This window comes from Hylobates moloch, unplaced genomic scaffold (assembly GCF_009828535.3).
Source record: "Hylobates moloch isolate HMO894 unplaced genomic scaffold, HMol_V3 SCAFFOLD_18, whole genome shotgun sequence".
NCBI lineage: Eukaryota > Metazoa > Chordata > Mammalia > Primates > Hylobatidae > Hylobates > Hylobates moloch.
The window spans coordinates 62,926,832-62,943,101 of record NW_026652293.1 but is presented as its reverse complement, the minus strand read 5'-3'; the positions used below and the strand labels follow the sequence as shown (position 1 = coordinate 62,943,101).

Here is a 16,270-nt window from a genome sequence, read left to right as displayed (position 1 = left end):
GTGGTGCCCTCTGACCCTAGACAAATTAGATCAGGCTCTCTGGGCATAGCACCTGCCATCAGCATTTTGTAAAAGTTCTCTGGGCAGGCTGGTTGTGGTGGCTCACACCTGTAACCCCAGCACTTTGGGAGGCCGAGCCATGTGGATCATTTGAGGTCAGGAGTTCGAGACCAGCCTGGCCAACAGTGGAATCCCGTCTCTACTAAACATACAAAAATTAGGCAGGTGTGGTGGCACGTGCCTGTAATCCCTGCTACTCGAGAGGCTGAGGAGAATGGCTTGAATCTGGGAGGCGGAGGTGGCAGTGAGCCAAGATTGCACCACTGCACTCCAGCCTGGGCAACACAGCCAAACTCCGTCTCAAAAAAAAAAAAAAGTTCTCTGAGCAATCCCAGGATGTGGCCATTGGAGGGGGCCAGAGAGTGAGCAGGGAGTCGGCACTTACTGCTGGAAAGCAAGGGAAAGCCCGCATGTGAGAACAGTAATGGCTGCACAACAGCAAAAAGGAAAAACAAAAGCAGGGTGGGAGAAGTGCCCTGCAGATCCAATCTTGTTCATTCCTTGGCACAGCCCTTCGCTGACCTCTGAAGTTGGTGCAGAGGAGAGGAACGGGCGATCTGTGTCAAAGGTCTGTGCTGTGGCTGCCCTCAGCACTGTGCAGAGAGGAATCCTAGAGACTCTCTACTGGGCAGGACCGGGGGGTGAGGGCCACAGCCCTGAAGGCGGGACACAGGCTGTCCTCCTGAGGGCAGGTGAGGAGGGTCACAGGCAGCAGCTGCACAGACAAAGTCTTTGGTTCCCGTAGACCTGCCACCTCCACAGGGCCCGGACTCTGTCTCGTGTTACTAGCTGTGCGGTAATTAAGGTGCAATGCTGGCGGGGGGCGAGCCAGTCACAGAGCCTGACGCACAGGGGATGAAGCTGGGGCCAGAGACTCTGATGACGAACTCTCTCGGCTGGGGCCTGGGCACACGCTTCTGTTTAACGTGCTGTAGCGTAAGGTGTGTCGCTTTCCAGCAGAGGCGCTGACACAGAAAGGAGTGACCTCTCCAACCTTCCGTGAATCATCAGAACACTGCAGAGTGACAGTGGGAACTCCAGAGATTAAACACGGAGGTGAGGCTGGCCAGGGATCACAAGAGGCCCAACACCCAGATAGTACGGAACCTGGGTGGGCACCTCATCCGTTGTGTCATCCACAGACCAGAGGTAAGCTTCATCCAGCCCCACACGAATTATCCACATGTCTGAATTTGGTGAAATCTGCATTAATGCTGTGTGATCGACCAAGCCTTGCAGCACTGTCTGTCCGGTTTAGATGAAACCCAGCTTGCTGAGAATGAGACCCATCATTTCCCCCTTCCTCACGGAGCTCCGCTTTTCTGAGGGCATTTTGGTGGATTTTCACTATGGTTCTAGATGAAAACACATAAAACATCTCTCCCCAAGCTCACTGCTTTCCAGATCTCAAGAATGAAGCCCAAACCGTGGAAATAAACATGCTATGATCAGTGTAGAAGGAACACAGCCTGCGAGATGCCTCCTCCAGTCACACCTGGACCACAACAGGACCCAGAGCAGCACCGCACGGCGCCCTCCATCGCCTCTGAGTGAGTCCCCTGGGCCCCCTGCTTCCCAGCAGTGACTGAGAACACAGTTAACAGCAGGGTCTTGGACGGAGGAGCTACAAGAACACAGAAGCATGGACACGGTGGGGATGGCACCTTCCCCTCCGCCTCTGCCCACCCCACCAATACCAGCTGGATCCTCCTTTCACCCGCTTTGTCTTCCACTCTCTTTGTTCTTCCCTCCCTCTGTATGGGTTCCTCCCTCTAGGTGACTCCTGACATTGGTGGGGCCTGTGACGAGTACCCAGGGGGCTCACCTGCTACAGTATGAAATACCTAAAACTGGTCCATCAGGCTATAGCCAAAGGCTGGCTTGTGTGTGCACCCACACCTGAAGCCTGCTCCCTGGGGAGTGTCCTCACAGCCCAGAGGCTATACACACAGACGCCAGGGCCTGGGAGCCTGGGAATGGCACGCAGTCCTGCCACGCAGCAGAGGGAAGCCCAGCGCTTAAACATGGAGGTGAAGGCAGCCGGAATAACAGGAGGTGCAGCCACCTGGACAGCAGAGGTGAGCAGGTGCCTCCTCTGTTTCATAACCCACAGATCAATGATATGAAGTCATGTACATGAAACAGAGAGCAAAACAAGCTCTGCATCTGAGTAATAGAGAAAAAGAAGAAAGCAGCAGCATGAGTCTAGGTGCGTGTGCATAAGGAAGAGAGGGGGACTGAGCCCAGGAATCAGGAGAAGAGAGCTGTTGTGTGAGAACGTGATGAGCCTATGTGCTATTGTGTGTGTGTGTGTGTGTGTGTGTCACACACATGCACAGGCACTGGAAGCACACTCATACCTGTCGGCAAACCTGACCCATTGGCTCTTACCCAAACATAGCATCACATTTAGCTATTCCAAACCATCAAGACTGCTGACGCCGATACGGAGAATCCAGGAATCAACTCTACCAAAACCACACAAGAAAATGAGGCTCTCTCTTATTTTCTAACTCATCAAAGCCAAGTATCTTCTATTTAAGGGCTGGGGATTTAGGGGAACCAGGGCCAGGCCCTAGCTACCTGCCCCATGCCCATGCTGGATGGTGACTGGCCCAGTCAAGCCCCAGGCAGGCAGGTTCCTCTCTCTCTTCTAATTTAGGATATCCAGGCCATTGCAAGTAACTGCTAAAACTACATCACCAAGTGAAGAAAGGAGCCAAGGTATTTGTGGATTGCAGTCTGCCTGGACACTCACTTGGGAGGAGCACCCAGCTTTACACAAAAGCATATGCCCCCTTTCAAAAATACTTCCAGTTAAAGAAAGTTAAGAAATCAGTACATTCAGGATACACACACGGAGTTAACCTGCCTTTTTTAAAACTGCAGGCTCTCCTGGTGCCAGGCAAGTTTTCAGGAAGGATTACCCTTTAGTGCATGAAGCTCACATTTCACCCAATTCCTATTATTATCTCACGGGAAAACTGTTTTTAGAATCTGAAGTCTCAGCTGGGCCCATCAAGCCTTCATTTTGTCTCTCCTTTGCGATGACGGGAGAAGAAAAGAAGAGAAGGTAGTGGGGTTTTTTTGTTTCTTTTTTGAGACAGAGCTTTGCTCTTGTAGCCCAGGCTGGAATGCAATGGTGTGATCTCAGCTCACAGCAACCTCCGCCTCCTGGGTTCAAGCAATTCTCCTGCCTCAGCCTCTCGAGTAGCTGGAATTACAGGTGCCCGCCACCAGGCTTGGCTAATTTTTTGTATTTTTAGTAGCGATGGGTTTCACCATGTTGGCCAGGCTGGTCTTGAACTCCTGACCTTAGGTGATCCACCCACCGCAGCCTCCCAAAGTGTTGGGATTATAGGCGTGAGCCACTGCGCCTGGCGGTTGTACGTTTTTATGCCTCTAGGAAAAGGTGTGTATGTGTGTAATGGAAGGAATTAATACTGAGTATCTTCTATCTTAAGCTATTATCTAACAGGCAGGGGCTATAACTAGCAGCTGCCTTAGTGCCCACAGTTAAGAATCTGTTATATAGGGACACCAGGCAGGTATAGACATTATATTCTGGGGCCAGACGCAGAGGCAGAATGGGTGCTTTGGGGTTGAGTGCACATGGCCGAGGGGACAGAGCTGGCAGGAAGAAGACCAGGGCCCTGCAACCAGCAACTGTGACCAGGGCACCCTTGCCACTGCAGCAGAGCCTGGTCCGAAGCTGATGACAGAGCTGATGCACCAAAGTGTGTGACATCCTATCTGGCCCTGGGGCTGGCTGCCAAAGAGGCTGTGGCCAGCAAGAGCCAGGCGCTTCCTCACAGACATCACCCATCCCAGGAGAAAGGTGGCAGCTGGGACTTCTAACCTCAGGACCCCCCAACTCCTGCTCTCTCTGGGCCTGCAGGTGACCTAGCTTCCCCATGCACATACCTGGTTTCCCCCAGCATTGTGACATTCATAAACTCCAACCACACCATCAGCAAAGTGTCCCAAAGTGTCGAGGCAGTTAGTTCCCTGCTGCAAGGCCCCAAAAGCTATATCCTGATGGTCTGGAACCCTGAAAAACAACGTGAGAATCACCTGCTTAATTGCACATGACCACCAGCTCCCGTCCACCAGCCCCTTTGCTCAGCAGCTTCATGACAGGTGACAGGAACGAGAGAAAGACCCAGTGACTAGGCATGGTGCCTCTTCCTACCACAGGTAGTGTGTGTCAGGGACACGGCATTTCTCCCAGGCTCTGGACTTCCAACACTTTAAGACTGTATGTTGGAGAAGTATTCTTTATATTCTATATCAGGTCATTTTTTTTTTTTTTTGAAAGGAAGGAAAAGCTCCTGATACTCTTCAATGTTAGTCTTATTAGAAGTCATTTAGAAAATCAGTGTGGTCAGATCCTGTTGCCTTGAACTTTCCAATACACTTAGGATCTGACCTTTATCCAGTAAAGACGGGAAAGGTGAGTAGACTTGTCAGGTGGCCTAATGCGAACAAAGCCACAGCCATGGGGAAGAACAACGTGCTTCAGAACCAGATCCAAACCTCAGCCCATCTCTGCCAGGTGCTGGCTTTCAGGCAAGACTCACTTTCTCTGAAGCTCAATTTGCCCTTTGGTAGGCTACGGGCTACCCAGATCTGCTGCCAAGTGTTACATAAAACATTTTGTGTAAAGCATGCAGCCTGGTGCCTGGCTCGTAGGAAGCATTCAGTAAACGGCAGTGATATTACAGACACAAAACACGAGGCTGGTGTCTCCCTCACCCCCCCCACAGGCAGGGGAAGCAGATTTGCCAGCCGGGATGGTGCTCAGTGCCTCAGATGTGGTCTTCAGTGGGTGCAGGACCCAGTGTCACTACAAACCATGGGTGACCTCTGTGAGAAACGGCAGTCAGCTGTGACTGAAAAAGCAAAGTGAGTGGCATGGTTGGGTTAAAATCCACTGAAGTGAAGCCCCTCTTTGGCTGACAGAGAGCTGATGATCAGTGGTTTCCCACTGATGATCATTGCTGCTCTTAATCCCCAGCAAAAGCTGTCCTGCACGGCAGGAATCTGAGGGAGAAGGACGCTGTGTTCTCTCCTGTTCTCCTCCTAGGGGGCATGGGCCACCTGGCGCCTGGCATGTTACTTGAAAAGCAGAGGAAATGGTTCCAAAGAGCCAAGTGAGCGAACAGGAGCAACAGAGAGAGGCCGCATTACCTAACTGTCCAACAAATCTCCGTGACAAGGGCTCTGAAGGAGCCGTTAGCGGAAAGATAATGGTGGCAAGTCTTGCGTTCGCAGGCACTGTGCTGGAGATATGTGAGCCTCTCTAAAATGCTCTGGGAATATTTAGAATAAGGAATGTGCCGCATTAAGGCATGACCTGCCTGACAGTCCCTTTAAGAAGATGAAGTGCAGATGGCTCCTCCACCCTAGCGGATCTATAGGTCTTCTCACGAGGTTATCAGCAGGTCCCTCCAGATGGGGAGCTCGTATTCGCTTAAAACAAGAGGCTGGGTGTGGAAATAATGCTCAGAAAGGTGTTTCTGCCATGAATCCTCCAGAGGGACGTGGGGCAGCAGCATTATTACTCCCGTTTCACATGTGATTAAGCCAGCTGGGAGGAGGGAGGCACGTGGTCAGGTCCCCGTGCTCCGAGCCTCGTGGGGGCCATTATCTGCTGGCCTACAGGAGCAGCAAGGGTGAGCGCAGCAGATCAGAGGCGTGTGAAGGCACCTGGCAGGGGGGATCGAGGGCTGGCCACAGACAATGCGTGCTTGCGGAGGCTGGGGACTGCTCCCGGTCACTCGAAGAGCCTGTCAGACACCAGTCCTCCAGGTCACCCAGCCCATCACCTTGCCAATGGAGAACAAGCCAAAAACAAGGTGAGGCCCAGGGACTGCCTCTGGGACTCTGAAGCATGGGAGGGCAGCTCTGCAGGACAGAGAGAGCAGCAGGCCAACTGGAGAGCAGATTCTCAGGTCCACACCATGGAGTGAGACCACAGGCTCTCACTGGGGCCCAGGTGCCCAGTCTCATGCCTGCAGCCCCACCGCCATTTCCCCTCTGCTGCTTCTATGGCCTTACTGGCTTCTAAGCCCTTACAAAGTGAAACCCCAGATCCCTGGGGACTTACCTTAACTCTGGATAGACATTTTCAAGGTACCATTTGAAAGGCTTGCAGCTGAGTTTCTTCCTAAGCTCCAATCTGCTCTGAATACTGGAGAAGAGGGAAATAAGATCCCTTTATAAATTTTAAGAATAGATGGGCTTTCTACATCAAACTTGAAAATCTGCTGAGGAGAACAGGGTTGGGGCAGGTGGTGTGGTATGAACTGCCCACGCTCCTGTGCCCACAACCCGTTCCCGCCTTGGCACCTGGGTAGCTGAATTCAACGCTGGTGGCAGCCCCTTACCTCCCACCCCCACACCCCAAGAATCCCCAGTAATTGTGAGAAGGCAGAATTGCCACTTACTTTCCATAAGGAACGTTTCTAGCGGAAGGCACTGCTGCATAATAGAAATTTTTGTATTCATCCATCCAGACCTCTGCTGCCCGGCGGGTGTTTCTAGAAAGAAAATAAATCTTGAGGTGTGATTTGCTTTCCTCCTGTCTGCATCACTCCATTTGCACCTGTCTGCTGGAGTGTGACTGAGGCGGCTCCCTCTGGGTGTGCATCAGCTCCAGCTGGGATCACGGCACACAGCAGAGGGCGGGCTGTCCCTACCAGCACCTCGAGCTGGATCTGTGGGGAGCCAGCCTCAGCGGGTGCTTACTGAACCATCGGAATGGCTTTCTTGTCATACAGATGGTCAATGGGCAAAAGGCAAAGTTGAAATTACAGCACGAGCCGGTATTTTAAAGGAGGGACTGGGGTCTGTATCATAAAGGACAAAAGAAAGTTACTCTTTAAAAACTCTCGCATCACCCGTCCACAGAGGGCTGGGGCTGCAGAGCACAGCAAGGAGATTCCAGGCCCCACGGCCTTCTCCGTCACGGCTACGACACTAGCAGACAGCTCCGCGGAGAAGTTCAGACTACATAAGATAAGAGTTCCTGGGAAAATCACTTTCTTTTCTGCAGGGCTGAGCTGAAAGACTGCCAAGTTTGCACTAGCTTTTTTTTTTTTTTGGATGGAGTCTCGCTCTGTCGCCAGGCTGGAGTGCAGTGGCGAGATCTCGGCTCACTGAAACCTCTGCCTCCTGGGTTCAAGCGATTCTCCTGCCTCAGCTTCCTCAGTAGTTGGGACTACAGGCACATGCCACCACATCCAGCTAAATGGTGTATTTTTAGTAGAGACAGGGTTTCACCATGTTGGCCAGGATGGTCTCGATCTCTTGACCTCGTGATCCACCCGCCTCAGCTTCCCAAAGTGCTGGGATTACAGGCGTGAGCCACCGCGCCCAGCTGGCTTTTCTAGAAGGAAAGAAAACCATGTGCTTAAATCTCATAGAGAGAACCATGATTTGTCATAAATAAAGCCCCTGGGACAAGCTACTCTTGAATGTCTGACATGCATTAAAATCTATCATCTGCATAGGTATCAGCAGCGTATCCTGCCAAGAATTATCTTAAAGCATCCATGAAATAGCAAGCACACAGCAAACCTCTTTGCTCCCATATTCTGGTCTCGGCTACAAGGTGGACTCCCACTTCAGGCTATAGCTAGCCCTCCCTAAGAACCCCATAGAGAAGGCACCGTGTTCTTCCAAAATAAATACAGTAAGGAGGCAATGCTCGCCTTTTAAAATAATTTCTTAAAATGGCAAAACTTTCAACTGATCTGAGATACCATTATTAAAATAATTTCTGTACGGGGCCTATATCTTTCATATAAGGTGATATATATATACTTTTTCATTTTAGTAAGTGGAATATGGACTATTATCTATAATGCCATTCAACACAGATAAGAAAATACGAATGCACCTATTCTCTGACCCAGCAGCTCTACTTCTAGAAATTTATCTCAAGGCAGCAATCAACTAGGAATGAAATATACATGTGAAAATATGCTCACTTCTGCTTTGCTTATAATAGCAAAAAAAAAAAAAAAAGAGAAACTTTATGACTAAATATGAGGAAGGAATCAAATGAAATATTCTGTGACCACTAAAAACATGAGTGTGCATCTTACATGTTGACATAAATGATGTCCTGGACTTGTGGGAAAATAAAATGGTTTGCAGAATTGCATATAGTGGATATGTGTGTAGAGGCAGAAGGAGAGCCAGTGAGCAAACAAGAGAGAGAGACAGAAATAGATACTGACAGATGAATTCATCAAATTATGAGAGCGTTATGGCACAACTGGTTTGGTGATGAGACTGATGAATTTTTACTTTCTATTAAAAAATATACAGATATAACAATGAGTACTTAAAGTGCTGGAGGATGCTGGATCATACATATCATTTCTCAGAAGAGCCACTAAATATTGTTAGTGGGGTTTTGGGGTTTTGCTAAGTGACCTATGCCTTAACCTATGCCTAGTCAGTTTTTAACCAGTTATTAACTTAAATACTTGTAACATCTGGCACCTGGATTTCCCCAACAGGGAAATGAAAGGATTTGATTCCAGAATGTCCTAGGTTCCTTTCAGCCTTAATGGTTTAAAGGTTTTATGAACTCCAGTCATACTGTTTTCAAATCACTCAAGTTCTGAAGTGATTAAGTCACTTAAAAATTCCTAAATGCAAAGCAACTCTTCTGTCTTCATAATAGAAAAGGATAACTAGGCAGCCCCAAAGAATGACCTCCATGTGCTACTCATAGCTAGCTCCTTTTATTCATTTATTTATTGGTTCACTCAGGTATTTATTTGGTACCTACACCAAACAGTCTCAGTGCTGCAGATACAGTGGCACCGAGGGAGACTCACTTTTGTCCAGGCCCTCCTTGTTTTTGCAGGTATTTGCAAGTATTTAGGTAGTGAAATACTTACACATTAAATGTCATATATTACAAGTTGGGCATCCCTAATCCAAAATGCCCTAACATCCAAAACTTTTTGAGCACCAACATGAGATAGTGACGAAACTGCCTTTGCAAAAAATTTAACAATGACAAAATTGACAGTTTAAGGGATCTGACCTGACTGACTCCATCTAACTTCTAACTTCTAAACTGCCCTTGTTCATTCCTGGGCATAGGCAGAACTAACTTTGGGAGAAACTTAGTTTATAGTTTAACTTTAAAACAAAGATGGTAAGAGCCCTTTCCCCAAACAAACCCTCTTTTTGTCTGGGTACCAGACTGCCTTTGCTGGACTAACAGATCAGCCACAGATTTGCAACTTCCCCAATTATTCCTGCAGATAACATCACCATTGCACAACATAAGACTGGCCTTTTGTGATGTCTTTTCAGGCTTTTGCACTTCTGATGACTCCATCCAGATCTCCAGCTTGTCCTGTGGACCCATCCATCCAGAAGCAGACTTGGCACGCACAAGGACCATTTTCCACACCCCTATGATTGCACCCCATCCAATCAGCAGCACCCACTCCCTAGTCCCCAGCTCCCTCCAGATTATCCTTGAAAAACCCTAGCCTCTGAATTTTGGGGGAGATTGACTTAAGCAATAAAATTTCAGTCTCCCACTTAGCCAGCTCTGTGTGAATTAAACTCTTTCTCTATTGCAATTCCCATCTTGGTAAGTCAGCTCCATCTGGGCAGCAGGCAAGATGAATCTGGTGGGTGGTCACAGTGACGCCTTTGCTTTCTGATGGTTTAATGTATACAAACTTTGTTTCATGCACAAAATTATGAAAAGTATTGTATGAAATTAACTTCAGGCTATGTGTATAAGGTCTATATAAAACAAACAAATTTTGTACTTTGACTTAGGTCCCACCCCCAAGATATCTCATTAGGTAGTACATATAAATATTCCATATCCTGAAAAAATCAAAAATTCAAAATATTTCTTGTCTCAAGTATTTTGGATGAAAGATATTCAACCTGTATAGGAGATTAAGAGAACTTGCATCTGGAAAGAGACCTCAGAAATACAGTGATATAATTCCACTTCTTTATCTTTCAGATGAGTCAACTGAGGTAAAGGGCAGCCTAGCTGAAGGTCAACAGCAGGGCTTTTTAATCAGATCCATGTTGCCCCAAAATAATGAAACCCTGGATCAGCTTCTTTTCCAAATCTTGAGAATACAGGCTCCTGGGCCGTGTTTGAAAACGTTTCTCTCCTAACAAAGAGTGCAATGTCTTGAGTACTTTAACATACTGTTTTCTGAAATCCCACTGTTTGCTGGTAGGTATCAATGGCTTTGGTGTGGGGCGTCTGACATATCAAGAATCTCATGCTGCCCCAGGAAAAAGCACATATATCCACGTTTTTGTTTGATTTTGTAAAGCTTATTGTACAAGATCATATTTTTGTTTTAATAAAGAAAAATGAAGTTTCGACATTTGTGAAGAAACATACTTTTTGAAAGAGGATAATCTGATCAGAAGCATTATTTGTTATTTTGGCTTCTATTAAAGTTTTCTCAGAAATCAGATTCCCTATGCCAAAAATCTGACTTCTGTATAATAGGTGTATTGTACAATCTGTACTTTTGAGAAGTTTAAAAATGGCCAGACACAGTGGCTCACGTCTGTAATCCCAGTACTTTGGGAGGCTGAGGCGGGCAGATCACTTGAGGTCAGGAGTTCAAGACCAGTTTGGCCAACATGGAGAAACCCTGTCTCTACTAAAAATACAAAATTAGCTGGGCGTGGTGGCGCATGCCTGTAATCCCAGCTACTTGGGAGGCTGAGACAGGAGAATCTCTTGAACCCGGGAAGTGGAGGTTGCAGTGAGCCGAGATCGCACCACTGCACTCCAGCCTGGGCAACAGAGCAAGACTCTGTCTCAAGAAAAAAACTAGACAAAAGATAAGCTAGCAATCCCCACACCCACACCCACCCCATGGCTTTCCCTATTTCAGTAGGGGCAGCACACCAGCACAGTTGTGTAACAAAGCTCCTGGGCATCACCCTAAATTAATTCCCCGCTCTACCTCCCTTCTCTCTGCCACCCTATTAGCAAACAACTGCCTGCCTCACCATGGAGCTGGATCTCACCCCATCTCCAATGCTACACACCTGCTCCAGGTACAGCCAGGTGCTGCTTAATGACAGGGATACAATCTGAAAAATGCATCCTTAGGCGATGTCGTCGTTGTGCAAACATCATAGAGTGTATTTACACAAACCTAGATGGTGTATCCTTAATATACACCTAGGCTACATGGTACAGCCTATTGCTTCTAGGCTACAAACGTGTAGAGCATGTGACTGTCCTGAACACTGGAGGAAACTGTAACACAGTGATAAGTATTTGTGTATCTAAACATAGAAAAGGTAGAGTAAACTCACGGTATTATAATCTTACGGGACTACTGTCACCGACCGAAACGCTGTTACAGGTGCATGACTGTATCACATCTCTGGCCTGGGCTACCGCAACAGTGCTCACAAGACCCTTGCTTCTGGCTCCAAGAGTGAAGGGGACACTCGTACCACTGTTTCACCATAGTGTCACCTCCTGGCCACCCTCTGCCCAGCAACCACACGGACCTTTCCAAAGCATAAAACAGACATTGGGCACTGCTGAAAAGCCCCAGTGGTTTCCTCCAGAATCAAATAACATCCAATGTTTCCCATGACCTGCAAAGGTGCATGGCCCGGGCCTGTCTAGCTCTTCTGCCCCTGTGCACTGTCTGCTTACTCTCTAGGTTCCAGCTACCCTTGGCTTCCATTTGGCAGATATGCCAAATGCACCTCAGCAGCCTGGATCTGCTCCTCCTGCAGGGAGTCTGATTCCTCGGGGCCCCAGAGTGACCTCTTCCCGCCTTTCAAGTCTGAACTCACACACCTCCTCAAAGGTTCTCTTGACCATGAAAACCTCTCCTACTGCTTGTCCTAATCATGCCTGACCACATGACTGCATTTTATCTTCTTCACAGCATTGATTACTATTTGAAAATACCTTAGTTAGCTGTGTGTTTCGCTGTCCACACTCAAGAGAAGGCAATCTCCCTGAGATCTGGCTTGTACACTGTTCTATCTTTAGCATGTAAGAGAATTCCCTAGAAGAACACTTGGCTTGATAGAACGGCTATTTGCTATTTTACTTTCGGAAAGCCTTCAGTTGGCATCTTCATGTTTACTAAAATATATCTACTGTCCATCAAGAATCATGACTCTGTGTCATGATGTCTTGTGGTATACACAATTAGGACAGCTTGACTTTAATATTTGCTATGGTTTGAATGTTTGTCCCCTCCAAAACTCATGTTAAACTTTAATTGCCATTGTAACAGTATTAAGAGGTGAGGCTTTTTTTTTTTTTTGAGACACAGTCTCGCTCTGGAGTGCAGAGGCGCAAGTGCAGAGGTTGGAGTGCAGAGGCGCGATCTCGGCCCACTGCAAATTCCGCCTCCCGAATTCAAGCGATTTTCCTGCCTCGGCCTCCTGAGTAGCTGGGATTACAGGTGCCCACCACCACACCCAGTTAATTTTTGTATTTTTAGTAGAGATGGGGTTTCCATGTTGGCCAGGCTGGTCTCGAACTCCTGACCTCAGGTGATCTGCCCACCTCGGCCTCCCGCAATGCTAGGATTACAGACACGAGCCACCATGCCCAGCCGAGGTGAGGCCTTTAAGAGGTAACCTTTAAGAAGTGACTATGCCATGAGGGCTCCACTCTCATGGGTGGGATTGATGCTATTATAAAAGGGAGAATTTGGCCCCTCTTGCTCTTTCCTGCCCTCTCTTTGCCCTCCCACCATGTGACGACACATCAAGAAGACCCTCGCCACACACCAGCACCTTGATCTTGGACTTCTCAGCCTCCAGAACTATGAGTAGGTAAATTTCTGTTCATTTTAAATTACCCAGTCTGTGGTATTTGGTTAGAGACACACAAAATGGACTAAGACAATGTTGCTTTTAATTGTACCTTGAATGGTTATAAAATGAACTTTCTTCTTTAAAAAAATTCCCCATAACATTTTGGGAGGTGGTGTACAGTTCTAAGAGCCTTCATGTTCATGAAGATTTGTCCAACTACCACCACAACCAGGAGACAGAACAGCTCCATTCCTCCTCCAAACATCCCTGGTGCTGCCCCTCTGCAGTCACACTCCCCGCTTCCCTGCTATCCCAGCTTCTGGCCACCACTGGTCTGGCCCCATCCCTAGAGCTGTGTTTTTATGAGGCTGTGACATGAGTGGAATCGTGTATGTAACTGCTTCTCTCACTCAGCACCATGCCCTGGAAAGGTGCCCAGGTTGTATCCTGCATCCGTGGAATGCGTTTTTCAATTGCTAAGTGGTATTCCATTGCATAAATGCACCACACTCACTGAAGGACATCTGTCCTCAAACAGTCCAAGGTCACGTCCTGCCTTCAGGGTGGTCAGCAATGTTTTGGACCCCGCTCAGCCTTTCATTACTTACCGGGCAAAGACAGTGCCACTGCCACCCGGGAACGTATAGGGGTGCTGTTTCCGGAACACGTGTCCCACACGGCTGCACGGGATGATCTCCAGGCTGCCACCACACTGCCACACGCGGAACGAGATCTCTGAGACGATGAACAAGACATGGGTGACTGACAGAGCCTGGGACGCAGCTCTGCAACAGCAGACACGCCAAGCAGGTACAGAGGCCCCCTGACCATCCCATCATGGGGCTCCCATGCCCTCCGCTGCTGAAAGAGATCTGATAAGGACCTTCCTCTTTCCAGAACCTGATCCAGAGCTCTCCAAAGGAGAGACATCTGACACACTTGGATCTCTGGACCACAATACAATCAAGAAAGAATGTTCATGGGGAAATATTTTTCAGATGTCGAGTAGACATCTTGAGGCAAGAATGCTTCTTGGTCTATTGTAAAGATAAAGGCCTCCTGGCATAAGATCATGTATATACCCCAGTAGCATCATAACTACTGAGTGACAAAACACTTGTGCTGAATTCTTCACTAGCTGGCTCATGATCATTTGCACCTGCTTAGTATCAACACCATGGGAAAAGGCAACACTGAAGGTATATAAATATGTACAATTGAGCTTTATTGTTAGATATTCTAGACAACCATATATGCCATCTTTCTCTAAAACTTATTTTTAACAGACTGAACCCCAGGATGCATCTCGGCTTTTCCCATCCAGGGAAAAATAATCCCTTCTCTCAAATGGCAAAGCTTACTAAATACAAGTCCCTGTGTATTAGCAGGCTCAAGCCTCCCAGCAGAGTTTGGACTTACGGACTATGGACTTAGGGACTGCCTTATGGACTATGGTAGTGACCAAGGGCAGTCAAGTAACTGACTGACATTGCACGCTGCTCATGGGCTTGGACCAGTCAGTAACCAACTGGCCCAGGTAGGAATGCTCCCTGGGGAAGGCTGCTGTTCACTTGCTTCGACACAGAACTGACCTGCAGGAGGAATGAGACGTGTAGGGCTAGGCACTACCCACACCTACTTAAACACACAGACTGCCCTGGGCATTGGAACTTAGTCAAAGCTTAGACTGACTGGTGCTTCTTTCGTGACACACAGGTACCTTCCAACCAGGTACCTGCCCTTATCACCACTGACTAGGTGAGTGACTGGAGTCTGCGTCAGGGGTCTGACTGAATGCAAGAAACAGATTCAAAAGAAAAACTAAGATAGAATTTTCTGAAAGGGAAAAAACAGTTTTTCTTCACAAGATTTGTATAATACAAAAGGGAATTCTCCTCTGTATCATCTAAGATCCCTAAGAACATGTTAGGGAGGCAGGACAAAAATCAACAGAGTTACTGCGAATGACAGGACTTCATTTTTTTTCTGGCTGGATAGCATTCCCAGGAAATTAAGTGAAATAAGAACAGAAAGTTGAATACCACGTTTTCACCCATACATGGAAGCTAAAAAACATCGATCTCGTAGAAGTAAAAAGTATAACAGAGGATAGTAAAGGCTGGGAAGGAAGGAGTAGGGATTTGTTCAAGGATACAAAATTACAGCTAGAGAAGAGGGATCCTGCTTGTGTTCTACAGCCCTGTAGGGTGACTCTAGGGACCCATAATATATACATAGTTTCAAATAACCAGAAGGAGGATACTGAATGTTCCCAACACAAAGACATGATACATGTTTGAGATGATGGATATGCTAATTTCCTTGATCTGATCACCATACATTATATGTATTACATCACTATGTACCCCATGAATATGCACAATTATTATCTGTCAATTAACAAATTAAAAGAAGTACAAATATACACATATAAAATCTACAGAGTGTGCAGTCACTGTCACCAATGCAGATTGATCAGAAATAGGGTGGGTCCATCACAGTCCATACAGTGAGTTGATGGCAAATCCTGCAGGCAGTCAAACTAGTTATGGCAACAGGTGCCCAGGCTGCCAGGCACACAGCAGGAAATACAACACGGGGTCAGAACACCATGGTTTCTACTTGGGTCCAGCAAACTAATGCCTCACTCACTAGGAATGGGTGATCCATGCAGCTGTTATGGGGCTTTAATAAGCACCTCTCTTGTAGTAATAGAAAATGTATGGTTACAATCACACAAGCATAAGCAGTGAAAGTTTCTGACTTTACTTTTTACAGTTCCCAACACGACCTAAGAAGTTGTCGGCTGGGCGCAGTGGCTCATGCCTGTAATCCCAGCACTTTGGGAGGCAGAGGCAGGCGGATCACCTGAGGTCGGGAGTTTGACACCAGCCTGACCAACATGGAGAAACCCTGCCTCTACTAAAAATACAAAAAATTAGCCGGGCATGGTGGCACATGCCTGTAATCCCAGCTACTTGGGAGGCTGAGGCAGGAGAATCACTTGAATCCGGGAGGTGAACACTATGGTGAGCCAAGAATGTGCCACTGTACTCCAGTCTGGTGATAGAGCGAGACTCCATCTCAGAAAAAAAAAAAAAGAAGTTGTCTCTATTTCAGAAAATAAAATTTAAATAGCCATTTGCCTCACCAGAAGATTTAGAATCAGGGGTTAGGAAATCCCCTTGGCTTCTCTATGGGGAATCTGTTAAGCCAACAAGGGATCCTTCCAGGGCTTTTGTGGGAGATTTTCAAGGCTAAGTACAACTACAGTATCTTCAGCGCTGATTTCATTTGAACCCTATAACTTTGAGGATAATTACCCAGTAAAACTCAATGGCTTTTTAATTAGGCAGTTAGTGTTTACATCTTGGTTCTGAGACCC

At 47.4% G+C, this 16,270-nt stretch overlaps 1 protein-coding gene across 3 annotated transcripts in view; it reads right to left on the bottom strand.

Moving 5' to 3' along the window:
- The window catches only part of GALNT2 (polypeptide N-acetylgalactosaminyltransferase 2), a 220,440-nt gene that overhangs the window by 12,505 nt on the left and 191,665 nt on the right, over positions 1 to 16,270 (bottom strand). For all 3 annotated transcript variants that reach the window (XM_032137499.2, XM_058430440.1, XM_058430441.1), the window contains 4 exons: positions 13,494 to 13,620; positions 6,510 to 6,602; positions 6,170 to 6,253; positions 3,985 to 4,111 (listed from right to left, as the gene is read on the bottom strand). In XM_032137499.2, the coding sequence (XP_031993390.1) occupies positions 3,985 to 4,111; positions 6,170 to 6,253; positions 6,510 to 6,602; positions 13,494 to 13,620 (431 nt within the window). The remainder of the gene's footprint in view (positions 1 to 3,984; positions 4,112 to 6,169; positions 6,254 to 6,509; positions 6,603 to 13,493; positions 13,621 to 16,270) is intronic.